We start from the raw sequence: 24,439 nt of genomic DNA on the forward strand, positions 1-24,439 counted from the left end.
TTAGCTGTCATACTCTCATCATACTTTCCCATACCCATACTGTTGCCTTCCGACTTGTGGATTGTATCAAAAGTCCACATTATCGGATTTAGCACATTTTAAAGCTAAATTATATAAATTAGTTTCTGATTTATCTGATGTGGCTGATAATCTATCGCTGATATCGCATTTGGTGTGCAGCTTCTTTCATGCCAAAGCAATACACTTGCGACTGAAGATTGACTTCGATGGGTGCATTGTGAACTAAACTCTCTTGAAGTTTTGCCCTTGTGTCCTGCAGACATTGGGGCATTTTAAACATACAGGCAACATGGATAACAATGGGGCGCTTTAATCGATCTGCATGCATGTCTGTGGGACTTTCATTGACTCTCAGTTTCTCATAGATGGGCCTCGTGATGTACTGCATGAAGTTTGTGAAATCTTCATCACTGTTTGCTTTATATCGATAATATTGTAGAATTTCTTTAAATGTAGATAAAGGGGCATATTCAGCTTCTTGTCGAATGTAAATCAACATTGACCTGTGAATCATATCGTCGATATGATTAGCCTTCCACAAATGGAAGGCATCATTCAGTAGCTGAGCCCGATTCAGTGTGTGTATTTTATAGGGATTACTGCGAAGTTCCTCTGTAATCAATTTCCAGTTGCGTTCATCATAGTTGATGCGATAATAACCCGTAGACTGTTTGTTGAGTATGAGCCAATCATTTTGAGGAATGTTCTCACAAATTTGTACACTTGTCTCATTCAGCAGGTAATGAGTTGCTTTGGTGTCACGAAAATCTGGCTTTGATTGAAAAACATAGTTAAAGGGTATAAACCACAACTTTTTGAAGTTGGTTTTGGTGTTGGTCGTGAAGGCTTCTTGGGAGACAGTAAAACAGCCGTCTTCATAGTTGCGAGTAACCGTTATTAGAGGATAACCCCCTTGTTGGGTCCAGGTAGCAAACATATCAGCAATTGGTACAGCTAAATAGAATTTCCTCTTATCTACCACACTCTGTATAGCTGCCAAGAGATCTTCTTCTGATGTGGCATTAAATTGGCTGCAAATTACAAAAAAAGGAAAATGTAATAATGAGGCAAAACACTAGCACATAATGAGGGTCGAAGTTTTGATTATTACTCTCTTGGCAATTTAAAGTAAAACCATACTAATACCCTTGGAGGCCATCGTAGCGCAGAGGTTAGCATGTCCGCCTATGGTTCGAATCCTGGCATCCTGGCGAGACCATCAGAACAAATTTTCAGCGGTGGTTTTCCCCTTCTAATGCTGGCAACATTTGTGAGGTACTATGCCATGTAAAACTTCTCTCCAAAGAGGTGTCGCACTGCGGCACGCCGTTCGGACTCGGCTATAAAAAGGAGGCCCCTTATCATTGAGCTTCAACTTGTATCGAACTGCACTCATTGATATGTGAGAAGTTTGCCCCTGTCCTTAGTGGGCAAAATTTCCATTTGCAATACCCTTGAAGAGGTTTTAATAAGGCTACCGACGCCTCCAAATTAAATTTCGCTTCACCGGTTTACTACTACTACCCAATTTGCCATGAACAGTTTCACCAAAGCCTTATATCTAATAGACACATAGATTACGAGTATAACTTACTTCACGCGAAAATATTTCAAAATCGATTCTTGAAACAGTTCTTTGGTCAAAGCATGTTTCCACATGTTTAGAACTGAGGCACCCTTAAGATAGGTTACATTGTCGTAGAGAGCATTGATTTCTTCATTTTCTTCGACATTATAAGTCAAAGGCCTTGCATTATCGCTGGCATCAATAAGCAAAGCACGGTTGTAGACTTCTATATGAAAATATTGCCAAATATCCCAATGTGGAAAAAGCTAAAAAAAATATAATAATAAATAAATTATTAAAGATTAGTAAACTTAATTTAAAAATGATGAATTTTCCAACCTTTTTAGGCTGATGAAAAATATTTCCTTTACGCCCTTTTCCTTTACCCCCTTACGACATCGAAAAATTATATACCATATGTTTCCTTTCAGACCAACCTACACAATATGCGTACCATAATACCATAATTTTCAGAAACGCCAGATCTCGGAAATGGGTGATGCGATTTGAGCGAAATTTTTATGCTCTCATATAGTACCCTAAAAATAAAAATTTGGTATCCAAATTTTGGATGGGGTACCTAGGGGGGCCGCCCTACTCTAAAACCTACCAAACATATATTTAGACCAATCACGACAATATGGAACTCAAATGAAAGGTATTTAGGATAATAAAACGTATCTGATATCCAATTGTCGGATCAAGTACTAGGGAAACCGCCCCAAGCCCTAAAACACCCCTAAATCGGACATATTTACCGACCATGGGAAAATGGGACTCAAATGAAAGGTATTTGCGAGTAGAATACGAATCTGATATCCAAATGTGGGACCAAGTTTCTGAGTGTCCACCCCTTCCCCAAAACACCCCCCAAACTGGACTTATTTAATGACCATGGGAATATGGGGCTTAAATAAAAGGTATTTGAATGTAGAATACGAATCTGATATCCAAATATGGGACCAAGTGTTTGAGGAGCCGCCTCTCACCAAAAACATCCCCCAAAGGGGACAAATTTACGATCATGGCCACATGGGGCTCAAATGAAAGGTATTTGGGAGTAAAGCACGAATTTGATATCAATATTCGGGAAAAGTGTCTATGGGGCCACGCCACCCCCACAACACCACCCAAATAGTAAGTATTTTCTGACTATTGCAATATGAGGCTCAAATAAGAGGGTTTTTAAAGTGGAACACGAATCCGATATGGGGCTCAATTTAAAGGTATGTGGGAGTAGACCACGTATCTGATATCAAGATTAGGGGACAACTGTCTAGCGGACGTCCCACCAACATAAAATGAAATGAATTTGAGATTAGAAAACAAATTTGATTACGTATTTTGGGACCATGTGTTTGGGGGACGCCTCATCGTATAAACTTCTCTTAAGCCAATGGCAATATGGGGTTTAAATAAATGGTATTTGAGACAAGAGCACGATGCTGATATTTTTCAGGGCCAAGTATGTGGGGGACAACCTCTCCCCCGAAAACACCCCTAAATCAGACATCATGAAAAATGTGAGCCTATTTGAGCCAAATTGAAGAAGGATTTCGAAGGGTCTAACGCAACCCACAGTCTCAAATTTTGGCAAAATCAGGCAATAAATGCACTTTTTATGGGCCCAAGACCTTAAATCGAGATATCGGTCTATATGGCAGCTGTATCCAAATCTGGACTGATCTCGGCCAATTTAGCGAAGGATGACGAAGGGCCTAACACAACTCACTGTCCCAAAATTCATCAAAATGAGATAATGAATGTGGCTTTTATGGGCCTAAGATCCTATATTGGAGAATCGGTCTATATGGCAGCTACATCCAAATCTGAACCGATCTGAGCCAAAATGACGAAGGATGTCGATGGCCCAACACAACTCACTGTAACAAATTTTATCAATATCGGATACTAAATGTGGCTTTTATGGGCCTAAGACTCTTGATCGGCGGATCGGTCTATATGGGGGCTATATCAAGATATAGTCCGATATAGCCGATCTTCGAACTTATCCTGCTTATAGACAAAAAAAGAATCTGTGCAAAGTTTCAGCTCAATATCTCTATTTGTAAAGACTGTAGCGTGATTTCAACAGACAGGCGGACGAACATGGCCATAAGACCATCAAGACTATAAATACTTTTTAGGGTCGGAAATGGATACTTCGGTGTGTTGCAAACGGAATAACAAAATGAATATGCTTCCATCCTTCGGTGGTGGGTATAAAAATGATGAAAACTATTACTCAGGAACGAAATTATACATAAATGTGTTTTTATTAAAATAAATTGGTTCTGACGTCATTGCATAAGCAACGTGTTGATGCGGTGCTTCCATTTTTGCCATTGACAAAAACAACGATTTTAAAAGCGGTGAATACGAAGCAAAATTCTATGAATATTCACTCAATCGCCACTAATAGCAGTGTGCCAGGCATAACACCGCTTTATTTGCGATCGCGATAGATACTACCACCGCATTGTTATGAGTATACCGCTAATCAGCAAAAAATACCACCGCTTGCGGTTCTCTGTACCTATTAACTTTTACTTACCATTTCCACACCCATATAGGAAAAAAGAGTGGCAAAACCTTCCGTCAACCAAATATAGCTCCACCATTTCACGGAAACATATCCACCAAAATATTGATGACTTATTCCATGGGCAATACGTAGAAACAAATTTGTCCAGGCCTCAGTGTTTGCTGTGCTTTTTGTAAGCAGAACTTCTTCTTGCGAATATGTGAGAATACCCAATTCTGCCTTGTCTATGCTGGTAGGTAGCACAATGTGATCCAACTTTGGCAATATAAATGGTGAATAAAAATACCCTGCTATTCGTTTGGTCATTTTAAATGCATGAATTAAAGGAAATTGTTCACCGTTGTTTGAGTAAGCCCTTTGCTTGATGTCATACAGGTTACCTTCCATGTACTTGAATTGAGATAGAAAAAATCCCAACATATGGGGGGATATTTTATCAGTTCTTTGAAATGCTGTTTCGATAAGACTGAAGTGAAAAAATATTGAATTGAAATATGAGCCTCTCGAACATTTTATTTTCTTAAAAACATGCACTTACGTTGAATTTTCCTCATCCATTGGCGTATTTGAAATGGCCTTGACTTCGGGACTATGGCGTAGGGTTAGTTTAAAAGTGGCTCGTTTATTGGGTTCATCATAGCAGGGAAAAGCGTAGCGGGCATATGTGGGTTCGAAACGGGAAAATGCCAAACGTCTATAATAATAGAAAGAAAAATCCAACGAGTAAAAACATGGTAAGTTCGGTGGCGGCGAGCTTTGGATACCCGATTTCACAGAAATTCGGTTGTGTGATTTAGATAGGAACATATTTGGATATATCTGCCTTATAGAACTATCTCCCAAAATGGGGTCTTGAACCCACATAAAGCCAGTTTATTATCTGTGTCTTTATTACATATAGATGGTGGGTATCTAAACTTCGGTCCTGTCAAACTCAAAGACTTTTTACTTATTCTAAATCTTCCAACTCACCTGTCCTTGCCATCGATGTCCTGGTATTTAAGCAACACTATGCCCCTATCAGTATGATAACTGCCTTCATACATAATATGGACTTTCATTGGGACATCCTTGTTGAATGACTTGCCACTCGAACTTCCTAATGTGAGCAAGCATCGAGGTCTGTCATATTCAAAGATCAATCCATCAACAATTCGTGTGCCATTTATTGTCACAGCCGTGTAAATTTTCAAATCACAAGCGTGTAAAACTATGAAAGGTGTGTCCTCCAGCACTTTCAAATCGACGCTTACATGCCCAAAAAAAGATGCAGTGTCCTCATTGTAAGTCGTATCCAAAACAATTTCATAATTCAGTGGCACTGTGTGGTTGGGCAGGCGAGTATTTAAATCCGTTGTTTCTTTTTCTGGATTTCCACCGATGTGTGGAAACTTATGCCACATTGCCGATTCTATGCCCACTGCAATGATTAACAAGCCACAAAGTATGAAGCGCATCGCAAAGAAGAAATCGAACGAACTATGCATTTGACAACAATCGCGTCACAATGGAAAATTTAAGTGATGCTCAACTATGAAATGCTTGCAATATTTATGGAAAAACAACTCGAATAGGTTACATAAACAAGCTTTTGTAAGCATGTAAGTGTTTAAATTGAATTCTGTTGCATTCCAATTGTAAATGACGTGAAAAAATATTATAAAAAAAAGCTGATATCCCAGCAACATTTTTGGCAATGACTAATTTGCGAAATATCCGAAATTTCAATTTGAAAACTTGAAAATGCCTGTGTTTCCTTAAATATGCGTCCTTAAGGGAAATAGGCCTTAATTTGTGACACCAACAAAATGTCGACATTTCATTGAAAATCCATGAAAAATCGAAATTTCTCTTGGAAAACCTAAAATGGCTGTATCTCCTTAACTATGCGTCCCAGAGGGTAATGGGCCTTAATTCGTAACTTCATTAAAAAATTTGGAATTGCATTGAAAATCAATTAAAAATCGAAATTTCACTTGTAAAACTTTAAATGGCTGTATCTCCTTAACTATGCGTCCTAGAGGGAAATGGGCCTAAATTCGTGACTCCATCAAAAATTTCGGAATTTCATTGAAAATCCATTAAAAATCGAAATTTCACTTGAAAAATTTAAAATGGGTGTATCTCCTTAACTGTGCGTCCTAGAGAGAAGCGGGCTCCATCAAAATATTCGGAATTTCATTGAAAATCCATTAAAAAACGAAATGTCACTTGCAAAACTTAAAATGGCTGTATCTCCTTAACTATGCGTCCTAGAAGGAAATGGGCCTTAATTCGTGACTCCATCAAAAACTTAGGAAGTTCATTGAAAATAAATTTAAAATCGAAATTTTACTTGGAAAACTTAAAATGGCTGTATCTCCTTATCTATGCGTCCTAGAGGGAAATGGGCCTTAATTCGTGACTCCATCACAAATTTCGGAATTTCAATGAAAATCCATTAAAAATCTAAATTTCACTTGAAAAAATTTAAAATGGCTGTATCTCCTTAACTATGCGTCCTAGCGCGAAATGGGCCTTAATTCGTGACTCCATCAAAAATTTCGGAATTTCATTGAAAATCAATTAAAAATCGATTTTTTACTTGCAAAACTTAAAATGGCTGTATCTCCTTAACTATGCGCCCTAGAGGGAAATGGGCCTTAATTCGTGACTCCATCAAAAATTTCGGAATTTCATTGAAAATCCATTAAAAATCGAAATTTCACTTGCAAAACTTAAAATGGCTGTATCTCCTAAACTATGCGTCCTAGAGGGAAATGGGCCTTAATTCGTGACTCCATCAAAAATTTCGGAATTTCATTGAAAATCCATTAAAAATCGATTTTTTACTTGCAAAACTTAAAATGGCTGTATCTCCTTAACTATGCGTCCTAGAGGGAAATGGGCCTTAATTCGTGACTCCATCACAAATTTCGGAATTTCAATGAAAATCCATTAAAAATCTAAATTTCACTTGAAAAAATTTAAAATGGCTGTATCTCCTTAACTATGCGTCCTAGCGGGAAATGGGCCTTAATTCGTGACTCCATGAAAATTTTCGGAATTTCATTGAAAACGCATTAAAAATCGAAATTTCACTTGCAAAACTTAAAATGGCTTTATCTCCTTAACTATGCGTCCTAGAGGGAAATGGGCCTTAATTCGTGATTCCATCAAAAATTTCGGAACTTCATTGAAAATCCATTAAAAATCGAAATTTCACTTGCAAAACTTAAAATGGCTGTATCTCCTAAACTATGCGTCCTAGAGGGAAATGGGCCTTAATTCGTGACTCCATCAACAATTTCGGAATTTAATTGAAAATCCATTAAAAATCGAAATTTCACTTGCAAAACTCACTCTCCTTAACTATGCGTCCTAGAGGGAAATGGGTCTTAAGTCGTGACTTCATCAAAAACTTAGGAATTTCATTGAAAATCAATTAAAAATCGATTTTTCACTTGCAAAACTTAAAATGGCTTTATCTCCTTAACTATGCGTCCTAGAGGGAAATGGGCCTTAATTCGTGACTCCATCAAAAATTTCGGAATTTCATTGAAAATCAATTAAAAATCGATTTTTTACTTGCAAAACTTAAAGTGGCTGTATCTCCTTAACTATGCGTCCTAGAAGGAAATGGGCCTTAATTCGCGACTCCATCAAAAAATTCGGAATTTCATTGAAAATCCATTAAAAATCAAAATTTTACTTGCATAACTTAAAATGGCTGTATCTCCTTAACTATGCGTCCTAGAGGGAAATGGGCCTTAATTCGAGACTCCATCAAAAAATTCGGAATTTCATTGAAAATCCATTAAAAATCAAAATTTTATTTCCATAACTTAAAATAGCTGTACCTATGCGTCCTAGAAGGAAATGGGCCTTAATTCGCGACTCCATCAAAAATTTCGGAATTTCATTGAAAATCCATTAAAAATCAAAATTTTACTTGCATAACTTTAAATAGCTGTATCTCCTTAACTATGCGTCATAGAGGGAAATGGGCCTTAATTCGTGACTCCATCAAAAATTTTGGAATTTAATTGAAAATCCATTAAAAATCGAAATTTCACTTGGAAAACTTAAAATGGCTGTATCTCCTAAACTATGCGTCCTAGAGGGAAATGGGTCTTAATTCGTGACTCCATCAAAAAATTCGGAATTTCATTGAAAATCCATTAAAAATCAAAATTTTACTTGCATAACTTAAAATAGCTGTATCTCCTTAACTATGCGTCCTAGAGGGAAATGGGCCTTAATTCGTGACTCCATCAAAAATTTCGGAATTTCATTGAAAATCCATTAAAAATCGAAATTTCACTTGCAAAACTTAAAATGGCTGTATCTCCTTAACTATGCGTCCTAGAGGGAAATGGGCTTTAATTCGTGACTCCATCAAAAAATTCGAAATTTCATTGAAAATCCATGAAAAATCTAAATTTCACTTGGAAAACTTAACATGGCTGTATCTCCTTAACTATTAAAAATCCATTAAAATCGAAATTTCACTTGCAAAACTTAAAATGGCTGTATCTCCTAAACTATGCGTCCTAGAGGGAAATGGGCCTTAATTTCGGAATTTCATTGAAAATCCATTAAAAATCAAAATTTTACTTGCATAACTTAAAATAGCTGTATCTCCTTAACTATGCGTCCTAGAGGGAAATAGGCATTAATTCGTGACTCCATCAAAAAATTCGGAATTTCATTGAAAATCCATTAAAAATCAAAATTTTACTTGCATAACTTAAAATAGCTGTATCTCCTAAACTATGCGTCCTAGAGGGAAATGGGCCTTAATTCGAGACTCCATCAAAAAATTCGGAATTTCATTGAAAATCCATTAAAAATCAAAATTTTACTTGCATAACTTAAAATAGCTGTATCTCCTTAACTATGCGTCCTAGAGGGAAATGGGCCTTAATTCGTGACTCCATCAAAAATTTCGGAATTTCATTGAAAATCCATTAAAAATCGAAATTTCACTTGCAAAACTTAAAATGGCTGTATCTCCTTAACTATGCGTCCTAGAGGGAAATGGGCTTTAATTCGTGACTCCATCAAAAAATTCGAAATTTCATTGAAAATCCATTAAAAATCAAAATTTTACTTGCATAACTTAAAATAGCTGTATCTCCTTAACTATGCGTCCTAGAGGGAAATGGGCCTTAATTCGTGACTCCATCAAAAATTTCGGAATTTCATTGAAAATCCATTAAAAATCGAAATTTCACTTGCAAAACTTAAAATGGCTGTATCTCCTTAACTATGCGTCCTAGAGGGAAATGGGCTTTAATTCGTGACTCCATCAAAAAATTCGAAATTTCATTGAAAATCCATGAAAAATCGAAATTTCACTTGACAAACTTAACATGGCTGTATCTCCTTAACTATGCGTCCTAGAAGGAAATGGGCCTTAATTCGTGACTCCATCAAAAATTTCGGAATTTCATTAAAAATCCATTAAAAATCGAAATTTCACTTGCAAAACTTAAAATGGCTGTATCTCCTTAACTATGCGTCCTAGAGGGAAATGGGCCTTAATTCGTGACTCCATCAAAAAATTCGGAATTCCATTGAAAATCCATTAAAAATCAAAATTTTACTTGCATAACTTAAAATAGCTGTATCTCATTAACTATGCGTCCTAGAGGGAAATGGGCCTTAATTCGTGACTCCATCAAAAAATTCGGAATTTCATTGAAAATCCATTAAAAATCAAAATTTTACTTGCATAACTTAAAATAGCTGTATCTCCTAAACTATGCGTCCTAGAGGGAAATGGGCCTTAATTCGAGACTCCATCAAAAAATTCGGAATTTCATTGAAAATCCATTAAAAATCAAAATTTTACTTGCATAACTTAAAATAGCTGTATCTCCTTAACTATGCGTCCTAGAGGGAAATGGGCCTTAATTCGTGACTCCATCAAAAATTTCGGAATTTCATTGAAAATCCATTAAAAATCTAAATTTCACTTGCAAAACTTAAAATGGCTGTATCTCCTTAACTATGCGTCCTAGAGGGAAATGGGCTTTAATTCGTGACTCCATCAAAAAATTCGAAATTTCATTGAAAATCCATTAAAAATCAAAATTTTACTTGCATAACTTAAAATAGCTGTATCTCCTTAACTATGCGTCCTAGAGGGAAATGGGCCTTAATTCGTGACTCCATCAAAAATTTCGGAATTTCATTGAAAATCCATTAAAAATCGAAATTTCACTTGCAAAACTTAAAATGGCTGTATCTCCTTAACTATGCGTCCTAGAGGGAAATGGGCTTTAATTCGTGACTCCATCAAAAAATTCGAAATTTCATTGAAAATCCATGAAAAATCGAAATTTCACTTGACAAACTTAACATGGCTGTATCTCCTTAACTATGCGTCCTAGAAGGAAATGGGCCTTAATTCGTGACTCCATCTAAAATTTGGGAATTTCATTAAAAATCCATTAAAAATCGAAATTTCACTTGCAAAACTTAAAATGGCTGTATCTTCTTAACTATGCGTCCTAGAGGGAAATGGGCCTTAATTCGTGACTCCATCAAAAAATTCGGAATTTCATTGAAAATCCATTAAAAATCAAAATTTTACTTGCATAACTTAAAATAGCTGTATCTCATTAACTATGCGTCCTAGAGGGAAATGGGCCTTAATTCGTGACTCCATCAAAAATTTCGGAATTTCATTGAAAATCCATTAAAAATCGAAATTTCACTTGCAAAACTTAAAATAGCTGTATCTCCTTAACTATGCGTCCTAGAGGGAAATGGGCCTTAATTCGTGACTCCATCAAAAATTTCGGAATTTCATTGAAAATCCATTAAAAATCGAAATTCCACTTGCAAAACTTAAAATGGCTGTATCTCCTTAACTATGCGTCCTAGAGGGAAAAGGGCCTTAATTCGTGACTCCATCAAAAATTTCGGAATTTCATTGAAAATCAATTAAAAATCGATTTTTTACTTGCAAAACTTAAAATGGCTGTATCTCCTTAACTATGCGTCCCAGAAGGAAATGGGCCTTAATTCGTGACTCCATCAAAAATTTCGGAATATCATTGAAAATCAATTAAAAATCGATTTTTTACTTGCAAAACTTAAAATGGCTGTATCTCCTTAACTATGCGTCCCAGAAGGAAATGGGCCTTAATTCGTGACTCCATCGAAAATTTCGGAATATCATTGAAAATCAATTAAAAATCGATTTTTTACTTGCAAAACTTAAAATGGCTGTATCTCCTTAACTATGCGTCCTAGAGGGAAATGGGCCTTAATTCGCGAGTCCATCAAAAAATAGCTGTATCTCCTAAACTATGCGTCCTAGAGGGAAATGGGCCTTAATTCGTGACTCCATCAAAAATTTCGGAATTTCATTGAAAATCCATTAAAAATCGAAATTCCACTTGCAAAACTTAAAATGGCTGTATCTCCTTAACTATGCGTCCTAGAGGGAAAAGGGCCTTAATTCGTGACTCCATCAAAAATTTCGGAATTTCATTGAAAATCAATTAAAAATCGATTTTTTACTTGCAAAACTTAAAATGGCTGTATCTCCTTAACTATGCGTCCCAGAAGGAAATGGGCCTTAATTCGTGACTCCATCAAAAATTTCGGAATATCATTGAAAATCAATTAAAAATCGATTTTTTACTTGCAAAACTTAAAATGGCTGTATCTCCTTAACTATGCGTCCCAGAAGGAAATGGGCCTTAATTCGTGACTCCATCGAAAATTTCGGAATATCATTGAAAATCAATTAAAAATCGATTTTTTACTTGCAAAACTTAAAATGGCTGTATCTCCTTAACTATGCGTCCTAGAGGGAAATGGGCCTTAATTCGCGAGTCCATCAAAAATTTCGGAATTTCATTGAAAATCCATGAAAAATCGAAATTTCACTTTGAAAACTTAACATGGCTGTATCTCCTTAACTATTAAAAATCCATTAAAATCGAAATTTCACTTGCAAAACTTAAAATGGCTGTATCTCCTAAACTATGCGTCCTAGAGCGAAATGGGCCTTAATGCGTGACTCCATCAAAAATTTCGGAATTTCATTGAAAATCAATTAAAATTCGATTTTTTACTTGCAAAACTTAAAATGGCTGTATCTCCTTAACTATGCGTCCTAGAGGGAAAAGGGCCTTAATTCGTGACTCCATCAAAAAATTCGAAATTTCATTGAAAATCCATGAAAAATCGAAATTTCACTTGCATAACTTAAAATAGCTGTATCTCCTAAACTATGCGTCCTAGAGGGAAATGGGCCTTAATTCGAGACTCCATCAAAAAATTCGGAATTTCATTGAAAATCCATTAAAAATCAAAATTTTACTTGCAAAACTTAAACCGGCTGTATCTCCTAAACTATGCGTCCTAGAGGGAAATGGGCCTTAATTCGCGAGTCCACCAAAAATTTCGGAATTTCATTGAAAATCCATGAAAAATCGAAATTTCACTTTGAAAACTTAACATGGCTGTATCTCCTTAACTATTAAAAATCCATTAAAATCGAAATTTCACTTGCAAAACTTAAAATGGCTGTATCTCCTAAACTATGCGTCCTAGAGCGAAATGGGCCTTAATGCGTGACTCCATCAAAAATTTCGGAATTTCATTGAAAATCAATTAAAATTCGATTTTTTACTTGCAAAACTTCAAATAGCTGTATCTCATTAACTATGCGTCCTAGAGGGAAATGGGCCTTAATTCGTGACTCCATCAAAAATTTCGGAATTTCATTGAAAATCCATTAAAAATCGAAATTTCACTTGCAAAACTTAAAATAGCTGTATCTCCTTAACTATGCGTCCTAGAGGGAAATGGGCCTTAATTCGTGACTCCATCAAAAATTTCGGAATTTCATTGAAAATCCATTAAAAATCGAAATTCCACTTGCAAAACTTAAAATGGCTGTATCTCCTTAACTATGCGTCCTAGAGGGAAAAGGGCCTTAATTCGTGACTCCATCAAAAATTTCGGAATTTCATTGAAAATCAATTAAAAATCGATTTTTTACTTGCAAAACTTAAAATGGCTGTATCTCCTTAACTATGCGTCCCAGAAGGAAATGGGCCTTAATTCGTGACTCCATCAAAAATTTCGGAATATCATTGAAAATCAATTAAAAATCGATTTTTTACTTGCAAAACTTAAAATGGCTGTATCTCCTTAACTATGCGTCCCAGAAGGAAATGGGCCTTAATTCGTGACTCCATCGAAAATTTCGGAATATCATTGAAAATCAATTAAAAATCGATTTTTTACTTGCAAAACTTAAAATGGCTGTATCTCCTTAACTATGCGTCCTAGAGGGAAATGGGCCTTAATTCGCGAGTCCATCAAAAAATAGCTGTATCTCCTAAACTATGCGTCCTAGAGGGAAATGGGCCTTAATTCGTGACTCCATCAAAAATTTCGGAATTTCATTGAAAATCCATTAAAAATCGAAATTCCACTTGCAAAACTTAAAATGGCTGTATCTCCTTAACTATGCGTCCTAGAGGGAAAAGGGCCTTAATTCGTGACTCCATCAAAAATTTCGGAATTTCATTGAAAATCAATTAAAAATCGATTTTTTACTTGCAAAACTTAAAATGGCTGTATCTCCTTAACTATGCGTCCCAGAAGGAAATGGGCCTTAATTCGTGACTCCATCAAAAATTTCGGAATATCATTGAAAATCAATTAAAAATCGATTTTTTACTTGCAAAACTTAAAATGGCTGTATCTCCTTAACTATGCGTCCCAGAAGGAAATGGGCCTTAATTCGTGACTCCATCGAAAATTTCGGAATATCATTGAAAATCAATTAAAAATCGATTTTTTACTTGCAAAACTTAAAATGGCTGTATCTCCTTAACTATGCGTCCTAGAGGGAAATGGGCCTTAATTCGCGAGTCCATCAAAAATTTCGGAATTTCATTGAAAATCCATGAAAAATCGAAATTTCACTTTGAAAACTTAACATGGCTGTATCTCCTTAACTATTAAAAATCCATTAAAATCGAAATTTCACTTGCAAAACTTAAAATGGCTGTATCTCCTAAACTATGCGTCCTAGAGCGAAATGGGCCTTAATGCGTGACTCCATCAAAAATTTCGGAGTTTCATTGAAAATCAATTAAAATTCGATTTTTTACTTGCAAAACTTAAAATGGCTGTATCTCCTTAACTATGCGTCCTAGAGGGAAAAGGGCCTTAATTCGTGACTCCATCAAAAAATTCGAAATTTCATTGAAAATCCATGAAAAATCGAAATTTCACTTGCATAACTTAAAATAGCTGTATCTCCTAAACTATGCGTCCTAGAGGGAAATGGGCCTTAATTCGAGACTCCATCAAAAAATTCGGAATTTCATTGAAAATCCATTAAAAATCAAAATTTTACTTGCAAAACTTAAACCGGCTGTATCTCCTAAACTATGCGTCCTAGAGGGAAATGGGCCTTAATTCGCGAGTCCATCAAAAATTTCGGAATTTCATTGAAAATCCATGAAAAATCGAAATTTCACTTTGAAAACTTAACATGGCTGTATCTCCTTAACTATTAAAAATCCATTAAAATCGAAATTTCACTTGCAAAACTTAAAATGGCTGTATCTCCTTAACTATGCGTTCTAGAGGGAAATGGGCCTTAATTCGTGACTCCATCAAAAATTTCGGAATTTCATTGAAAATCAATTAAAAATCGATTTTTACTTGCAAAACTTAAAATAGCTGTATCTCCTTAACTATGCGTCCTTGAGGGAAATGGGCCTTAATTCGTGACTCCATCAAAAATTTCGGAATTTCATTGAAAATCCATTAAAAATCGAAATTTCACTTGCAAAACTTAAAATGGCTGTATCTCCTTAACTATGCGTCCTAGAGGGAAATGGGCTTTAATTCGTGACTCCATCAAAAAATTCGAAATTTCATTGAAAATCCATGAAAAATCGAAATTTCACTTGACAAACTTAACATGGCTGTATCTCCTTAACTATGCGTCCAAGAAGGAAATGGGCCTTAATTCGTGACTCCATCTAAAATTTGGGAATTTCATTAAAAATCCATTAAAAATCGAAATTTCACTTGCATAACTTAAAATAGCTGTATCTCCTAAACTATGCGTCCTAGAGGGAAATGGGCCTTAATTCGAGACTCCATCAAAAAATTCGGAATTTCATTGAAAATCCATTAAAAATCAAAATTTTACTTGCATAACTTAAAATAGCTGTATCTCATTAACTATGCGTCCTAGAGGGAAATGGGCCTTAATTCGTGACTCCATCAAAAATTTCGGAATTTCATTGAAAATCAATTAAAAATCGAAATTTCACTTGCAAAACTTAAAATAGCTGTATCTCCTTAACTATGCGTCCTAGAGGGAAATGGGCCTTAATTCGTGACTCCATCAAAAATTTCGGAATTTCATTGAAAATCCATTAAAAATCGAAATTCCACTTGCAAAACTTAAAATGGCTGTATCTCCTTAACTATGCGTTCTAGAGGGAAATGGGCCTTAATTCGTGACTCCATCAAAAATTTCGGAATTTCAATGAAAATCAATTAAAAATCGATTTTTACTTGCAAAACTTAAAATGGCTGTATCTCCTTAACTATGCGTCCCAGAAGGAAATGGGCCTTAATTCGTGACTCCATCAAAAATTTCGGAATATCATTGAAAATCAATTAAAAATCGATTTTTTACTTGCAAAACTTAAAATGGCTGTATCTCCTTAACTATGCGTCCTAGAGGGAAATGGGCCTTAATTCGCGAGTCCATCAAAAATTTCTGAATTTCCTTGAAAATCCATGAAAAATCGAAATTTCACTTTGAAAACTTAACATGGCTGTATCTCCTTAACTATTAAAAATCCATTAAAATCGAAATTTCACTTGCAAAACTTAAAATGGCTGTATCTCCTAAACTATGCGTACTAGAGCGAAATGGGCCATAATGCGTGACTCCATCAAAAATTTCGGAATTTCATTGAAAATCAATTAAAAATCGATTTTTTACTTGCAAAACTTAAAATGGCTGTATCTCCTTAACTATGCGTCCTAGAGGGAAAAGGGCCTTAATTCGTGACTCCATCAAAAAATTCGAAATTTCATTCAAAATCCATGAAAAATCGAAATTTCACTTTGAAAACTTAACATGGCTGTATCTCCTTAACTATTAAAAATCCATTAAAATCGAAATTTCACTTGCAAAACTTAAAATGGCTGTATCTCCTTAACTATGCGTCCTAGAGGGAAAAGGGCCTTAATTCGTGACTCCATCAAAAAATTCGAAATTTCATTGAAAATCCATGAAAAATCGAAATTTCACTTTGAAAACTTAACATGGCTGTATCTCCTTAACTATTAAAAATCCATTAAAATCGAAATTTCACTTGCAAAACTTCAAATGGCTGTATCTCCTTAACTATGCGTCCTAGAGGGAAATGGGCCTTAATTCGTGACTCCATCAAAAATTTCGGAATTTCATTGAAAATCCATTAAAAATCGAAATTTCACTTGCAAAACTTAAAATGGCTGTATCTCCTAAACTATGCGTCCTAGAGGGAAATGGGCCTTAATTCGTGACTCCATCAAAAATTTCGGAATTTCATTGAAAATCAATTAAAAATCGATTTTTTACTTGCAAAACTTAAAATGGCTGTATCTCCTTAACTATGCGTCCTAGAAGGAAATGGGCCTTAATTCGTGACTCCATCAAAAATTTCGGAATTTCATTGAAAATCCATTAAAAATCGAAATTTCACTTGCAAAACTTAAAATGGCTGTATCTCCTTAACTATGCGTCCTAGAGGGAAATGGGCTTTAATTCGTGACTCCATCAAAAAATTCGGAATTTCATTGAAAATCCATTAAAAATCGAAATTTTGCTTGCATAACTTAAAATAGCTGTATCTCCTAAACTATGCGTCCTAGAGGGAAATGGGCCTTAATTCGTGACTCCATCAAAAATTTCGGAATTTCATTGAAAATCCATTAAAAATCGAAATTTCACTTGCAAAACTTAAAATGGCTGTATCTCCTTAACTATGCGTCCTAGAGGGAAATGGGCTTTAATTCGTGACTCCATCAAAAAATTCGAAATTTCATTGAAAATCCATTAAAAATCAAAATTTTACTTGCATAACTTAAAATAGCTGTATCTCCTTAACTATGCGTCCTAGAGGGAAATGGGCCTCAATTCGTGACTCCATCAAAAATTTCGGAATTTCATTGAAAATCCATTAAAAATCGAAATTTCACTTGCAAAACTTAAAATGGCTGTATCTCCTTAACTATGCGTCCTAGAATGAAATGGGCCTTAATTCGTGACTCCATCAAAAAATTCGGAATTTCATTGAAAATCCATTAAAAATTAAAATTTTACTTTCATAACTTAAAATAGCTGTATCTCCTTAACTATGCGTCCTAGAGGGAAATGGGCCTTAATTCGTGACTCCATCAAAAATTTCGGAATTTCATTGAAAATCCATTAAAAATCGAAATTTCACTTGCAAAACTTAAGATGGCTGTATCTCCTTAACTATGCGTCCTAGAAGGAAATGGGCCTTAATTCGTGACTCCATCAAAAATTTCGGAATTTCATTGAAAATCCATTAAAAATCAAAATTTTACTTGCATAACTTAAAATAGCTGTATCTCCTTAACTATGCGTCCTAGAGGGAAATGGGCCTTAATTCGTGACTCCATCAAAAATTTCGGAATTTTATTGAAAATCCATTAAAAATCGAAATTTCACTTGCAAAACTTAAAACGGCTGTATCTCCTTAACTATGCGTCCTAGAGGGAAAAGGGCCTTAATTCGTGACTCCATCAAAAAATTCGGAATTTCATTGAAAATCCATGAAAAATCGAAATTTCACTTGCAAAACTTAAAATGGTTGTATCTCCTTAACTATGCGTCCTAGAGGGAAATGGGCCTTAATTCGTGACTCCATCAAAAATTTCGGAATTTCATTAAAAATCCGTTAAAAATCGAAATTTCACATGCAAAACTTAAAATCACTGTATCTCCTTAACTATGCGTCCTAGAGGGAAATGGGCCTTAATTCGTGACTCCATCAAAAATTTCGGAATTTCATTAAAAATCCATTAAAAATCGAAATTTCACTTTCAAAACTTATAATGGCTGTATCTCCTTAACTATGCGTCCTAGAGGGAAATGGGCCTTAATTCGTGACTCCATCAAAAATTTCGGAATTTCATTGAAAATCAATTAAAAATCGAAATTTCACTTGCAAAACTTATAATGGCTGTATCTCCTTAACTATGCGTCCTAGAGGGAAATGGGCCTTAATTCGTGACTCCATCAAAAATTTCGGAATTTCATTGAAAACCCATTAAAAATCGAAATTTCACTTGCAAAACTTAAAATGGCTGTATCTCCTTAACTATGCGTCCTAGAGGGAAATGGGCCTTAATTCGTGACTCCATCAAAAATTTCGGAATTTCATTGAAAACCCATTAAAAATCGAAATTTCACTTGCAAAACTTAAAATGGCTGTATCTCCTAAACTATGCGTCCTAGAGGGAAATGGGCCTTAATTCGTGACTCCATCAAAAATTTCGGAATTTCATGGAAAATCCATTAAAAATCGAAATTTCACTTGCAAAACTTATAATGGCTGTATCTCCTTAACTATGCGTCCTAGAGGGAAATGGGCCTTAATTCGTGACTCCATCAAAAATTTCGGAATTTCATTGAAAACCCATTAAAAATCGAAATTTCACTTGCAAAACTTAAAATGGCTGTATCTCCTTAACTATGCGTCCTAGAGGGAAATGGGCCTTAATTCGTGACTCCATCAAAAATTTCGGAATTTCACTTGCAAAACTTAAAATGGTTGTATCTCCTTAACTATGCGTCCTAAAGGGAAATAGGCCTTAATTCGTGACTCCATCAAAAATTTCGGAATTTCATTGAAAATCCATTAAAAATCGAAATTTCACTTGCAAAACTTAAAATGGCTGTATCTCCTTAACTATGCGTCCTAGAATGAAATGGGTCTTAATTCGTGACTCCATCAAAAATTATGGAATTTCATTGAAAATCCATTAAAAATCAAAATTTTACTTGCAAAACTTAAAATGGTTGTATCTCCTTAACTATGCGTCCTAAAGGGAAAAGGGCCTTAATTCGTGACTCCATCAAAAATTTCGGAATTTCATTGAAAATCCATTAAAAATCGAAATTTCACTTGGAAAACTTAAAATGGCTGTATCTCCTTAACTATGCGTCCTAGAAGGAAATGGGTCTTAATTCGTGACTCCATCAAAAATTATGGAATTTCATTGAAAATCCATTAAAAATCAAAATTTTACTTGCATAACTTAAAATAGCTGTATCTCCTTAACTATGCGTCCTAGAGGGAAATGGGCCTTAATTCGTGACTCCATCAAAAATTTCGGAATTTCATTGAAAATCCATGAAAAATCGAAATTTCACTTGCAAAACTTAAAATGGTTGTATCTCCTTAACTATGCGTCCTAGAGGGAAATGGGCCTTAATTCGTGACTCCATCAAAAATTTCGGAATTTCATTAAAAATCCATTAAAAATCGAAATTTCACTTTCAAAACTTATAATGGCTGTATCTCCTTAACTATGCGTCCTAGAGGGAAATGGGCCTTAATTCGTGACTCCATCCAAAATTTCGGAATTTCATTGAAAATCAATTAAAAATCGAAATTTCACTTGCAAAACTTATAATGGCTGTATCTCCTTAACTATGCGTCCTAGAGGGAAATGGGCCTTAATTCGTGACTCCATCAAAAATTTCGGAATTTCATTGAAAACCCATTAAAAATCGAAATTTCACTTGCAAAACTTAAAATGGCTGTATCTCCTTAACTATGCGTCCTAGAGGGAAATGGGCCTTAATTCGTGACTCCATCAAAAATTTCGAAATTTCATTGAAAATCAATTAAAAATCGAAATTTCACTTGCAAAACTTATAATGGCTGTATCTCCTTAACTATGCGTCCTAGAGGGAAATGGGCGTTAATTCGTGACTCCATCAAAAATTTCGGAATTTCATTGAAAACCCATTAAAAATCGAAATTTCACTTGCAAAACTTAAAATGGCTGTATCTCCTAAACTATGCGTCCTAGAGGGAAATGGGCCTTAATTCGTGACTCCATCAAAAATTTCGGAATTTCATGGAAAATCCATTAAAAATCTAAATTTCACTTGCAAAACTTATAATGGCTGTATCTCCTTAACTATGCGTCCTAGAGGGAAATGGGCCTTAATTCGTGACTCCATCAAAAATTTCGGAATTTCATTGAAAACCCATTAAAAATCGAAATTTCACTTGCAAAACTTAAAATGGCTGTATCTCCTTAACTATGCGTCCTAGAGGGAAATGGGCCTTAATTCGTGACTCCATCAAAAATTTCGGAATTTCACTTGCAAAACTTAAAATGGTTGTATCTCCTTAACTATGCGTCATAAAGGGAAATGGGCCTTAATTCGTGACTCCATCAAAAATTTCGGAATTTCATTGAAAATCCATTAAAAATCGAAATTTCACTTGCAAAACTTAAAATGGCTGTATCTCCTTAACTATGCGTCCTAGAGGGAAATGGGCCTTAATTCGTGACTCCATCAAAAATTTCGGAATTTCATTGAAAATCCATTAAAAATCGAAATTTCACTTGCAAAACTTATAATGGCTGTATCTCCTTAACTATGCGTCCTAGAGGGAAATGGGCTTTAATTCGTGACTCCATCAAAAAATTCGAAATTTCATTGAAAATCCATTAAAAATCAAAATTTTACTTGCATAACTTAAAATAGCTGTATCTCCTTAACTATGCGTCCTAGAGGGAAATGGGCCTCAATTCGTGACTCCATCAAAAATTTCGGAATTTCATTGAAAATCCATTAAAAATCAAAATTTTACTTGCATAACTTAAAATAGCTGTATCTCCTTAACTATGCGTCCTAGAGGGAAATGGGCCTTAATTCGTGACTCCATCAAAAAATTCGGAATTTCATTGAAAATCCATTAAAAATCAAAATTTTACTTGCATAACTTAAAATAGCTGTATCTCCTTAACTATGCGTCCTAGAAGGAAATGGGCCTTAATTCGTGACTCCATCAAAAATTTCGAAATTTCATTGAAAATCCATTAAAAATCAAAATTTTACTTGCATAACTTAAAAAAGCTGTATCTCCTTAACTATGCGTCCTAGAGGGAAATGGGCCTTAATTCGTGACTCCATCAAAAAATTCGGAATTTCATTAAAAATCGAAATTTCACTTGCAAAACTTAAAATGGCTGTATCTCCTTAACTATGCGTCCTAGAGGGAAATGGGCCTTAATTCGTGACTCCATCAAAAATTTCGGAATTTCATTGAAAATCCATTAAAAATCGAAATTTTACTTGCAAAACTTATAATGGCTGTATCTCCTTAACTATGCGTCCTAGAGGGAAATGGGCCTTAATTCGTGACTCCATCAAAAATTTCGGAATTTCATTGAAAACCCATTAAAAATCGAAATTTCACTTGCAAAACTTAAAATGGCTGTATCTCCTAAACTATGCGTTCTAGAGGGAAATGGGCCTTAATTCGTGACTCCATCAAAAATTTCGGAATTTCATTGAAAATCCATTAAAAATCGAAATTTCAATTGCAAAACTTAAAATGGCTGTATCTCCTTAACTATGCGTCCTAGAGGGAAATGGGCCTTAATTCGTGACTCCATCAAAAATTTCGGAATTTCATTGAAAACCCATTAAAAATCGAAATTTCACTTGCAAAACTTAAAATGGCTGTATCTCCTTAACTATGCGTCCTAGAGGGAAATGGGCCTTAATTCGTGACTCCATCAAAAATTTCGGAATTTCACTTGCAAAACTTAAAATGGCTGTATCTCCTTAACTATGCGTCCTAAAGGGAAATGGGCCTTAATTCGTGACTCCATCAAAAATTTCGGAATTTCATTGAAAATCCATTAAAAATCGAAATTTCACTTGCAAAACTTAAAATGGCTGTATCTCCTTAACTATGCGTCCTAGAAGGAAATGGGTCTTAATTCGTGACTCCATCAAAAATTATGGAATTTCATTGAAAATCCATTAAAAATCAAAATTTTACTTGCATAACTTAAAATAGCTGTATCTCCTTAACTATGCGTCCTAGAGGGAAATGGGCCTTAATTCGTGACTCCATCAAAAAATTCGGAATTTCATTGAAAATCCATGAAAAATCAAAATTTCACTTGCAAAACTTAAAATGGTTGTATCTCCTTAACTATGCGTCCTAGAGGGAAATGGGCCTTAATTCGTGACTCCATCAAAAATTTCGGAATTTCATTAAAAATCCATTAAAAATCGAAATTTCACTTTCAAAACTTATAATGGCTGTATCTCCTAAACTATGCGTCCTAGAGGGAAATGGGCCTTAATTCGTGACTCCATCAAAAATTTCGGAATTTCATGGAAAATCCATTAAAAATCGAAATTTCACTTGCAAAACTTATAATGGCTGTATCTCCTTAACTATGCGTCCTAGAGGGAAATGGGCCTTAATTCGTGACTCCATCAAAAATTTCGGAATTTCATTGAAAATCAATTAAAAATCGAAATTTTACTTGCAAAACTTATAATGGCTGTATCTCCTTAACTATGCGTCCTAGAGGGAAATGGGCCTTAATTCGTGAATCCATCAAAAATTTCGGAATTTCATTGAAAATCCATTAAAAATCGAAATTTCACTTGCAAAACTTATAATGGCTGTATCTCCTTAACTATGCGTCCTAGAGGGAAATGGGCCTTAATTCGTGACTCCATCAAAAATTTCGGAATTTCATTGAAAACCCATTAAAAATCGAAATTTCACTTGCAAAACTTAAAATGGCTGTATCTCCTAAACTATGCGTTCTAGAGGGAAATGGGCCTTAATTCGTGACTCCATCAAAAATTTCGGAATTTCATGGAAAATCCATTAAAAATCGAAATTTCAATTGCAAAACTTAAAATGGCTGTATCTCCTTAACTATGCGTCCTAGAGGGAAATGGGCCTTAATTCGTGACTCCATCAAAAATTTCGGAATTTCATTGAAAACCCATTAAAAATCGAAATTTCACTTGCAAAACTTAAAATGGCTGTATCTCCTTAACTATGCGTCCTAGAGGGAAATGGGCCTTAATTCGTGACTCCATCAAAAATTTCGGAATTTCACTTGCAAAACTTAAAATGGCTGTATCTCCTTAACTATGCGTCCTAAAGGGAAATGGGCCTTAATTCGTGACTCCATCAAAAATTTCGAAATTTCATTGAAAATCCATTAAAAATCAAAATTTTACTTGCATAACTTAAAATAGCTGTATCTCCTTAACTATGCGTCCTAGAGGGAAATGGGCCTCAATTCGTGACTCCATCAAAAATTTCGGAATTTCATTGAAAATCCATTAAAAATCAAAATTTTACTTGCATAACTTAAAATAGCTGTATCTCCTTAACTATGCGTCCTAGAGGGAAATGGGCCTTAATTCGTGACTCCATCAAAAAATTCGGAATTTCATTGAAAATCCATTAAAAATCAAAATTTTACTTGCATAACTTAAAATAGCTGTATCTCCTTAACTATGCGTCCTAGAAGGAAATGGGCCTTAATTCGTGACTCCATCAAAAATTTCGAAATTTCATTGAAAATCCATTAAAAATCAAAATTTTACTTGCATAACTTAAAAAAGCTGTATCTCCTTAACTATGCGTCCTAGAGGGAAATGGGCCTTAATTCGTGACTCCATCAAAAAATTCGGAATTTCATTAAAAATCGAAATTTCACTTGCAAAACTTAAAATGGCTGTATCTCCTTAACTATGCGTCCTAGAGGGAAATGGGCCTTAATTCGTGACTCCATCAAAAATTTCGGAATTTCATTGAAAATCCATTAAAAATCGAAATTTCACTTGCAAAACTTATAATGGCTGTATCTCCTTAACTATGCGTCCTAGAGGGAAATGGGCCTTAATTCGTGACTCCATCAAAAATTTCGGAATTTCATTGAAAATCCATTAAAAATCGAAATTTCACTTGCAAAACTTAAAATGGCTGTATCTCCTAAACTATGCGTTCTAGAGGGAAATGGGCCTTAATTCGTGACTCCATCAAAAATTTCGGAATTTCATGGAAAATCCATTAAAAATCGAAATTTCAATTGCAAAACTTAAAATGGCTGTATCTCCTTAACTATGCGTCCTAGAGGGAAATGGGCCTTAATTCGTGACTCCATCAAAAATTTCGGAATTTCATTGAAAACCCATTAAAAATCGAAATTTCACTTGCAAAACTTAAAAT

At 34.9% G+C, this 24,439-nt stretch overlaps 1 protein-coding gene across 1 annotated transcript; it reads right to left on the minus strand.

The window, feature by feature from the left end:
• Positions 1-151: 151 nt before the first annotated feature.
• LOC106091996 (aminopeptidase N) lies at positions 152-5,621 on the minus strand. Its single transcript, XM_013258726.2, has 5 exons — positions 5,106-5,621; positions 4,672-4,827; positions 4,143-4,599; positions 1,616-1,854; positions 152-1,052 (listed from the first exon to the last, which is right to left on the minus strand). The coding sequence occupies exons 1-5, from the start codon at positions 5,618-5,620 to the stop codon at positions 152-154; spliced, it is 2,268 nt and encodes a 755-aa protein (XP_013114180.2). The 5' UTR covers position 5,621.
• Between the last annotated feature and the right edge of the window lie 18,818 nt (positions 5,622-24,439).

The sequence above is a fragment of the Stomoxys calcitrans genome, chromosome 2 (genome assembly GCF_963082655.1).
Source record: "Stomoxys calcitrans chromosome 2, idStoCalc2.1, whole genome shotgun sequence".
NCBI lineage: Eukaryota > Metazoa > Arthropoda > Insecta > Diptera > Muscidae > Stomoxys > Stomoxys calcitrans.

What these genes read in the sequence shown, in the direction of transcription:
- LOC106091996 (XM_013258726.2), bottom strand. Translation starts at nt 5,620, where the DNA reads ATGCATAGTTCGTTCGATTTCTTCTTTGCGATGCGCTTCATACTTTGT. An exon ending in ATGGATGAGGAAAATTCAAC is followed by an intron (nt 4,600 to 4,671) that starts GTAAGTGCATGT and finishes TTTTCACTTCAG; the next exon opens with TCTTATCGAAACAGCATTTC. An exon ending in CCTATATGGGTGTGGAAATG is followed by an intron (nt 1,855 to 4,142) that starts GTAAGTAAAAGT and finishes TATTTTTTTTAG; the next exon opens with CTTTTTCCACATTGGGATAT.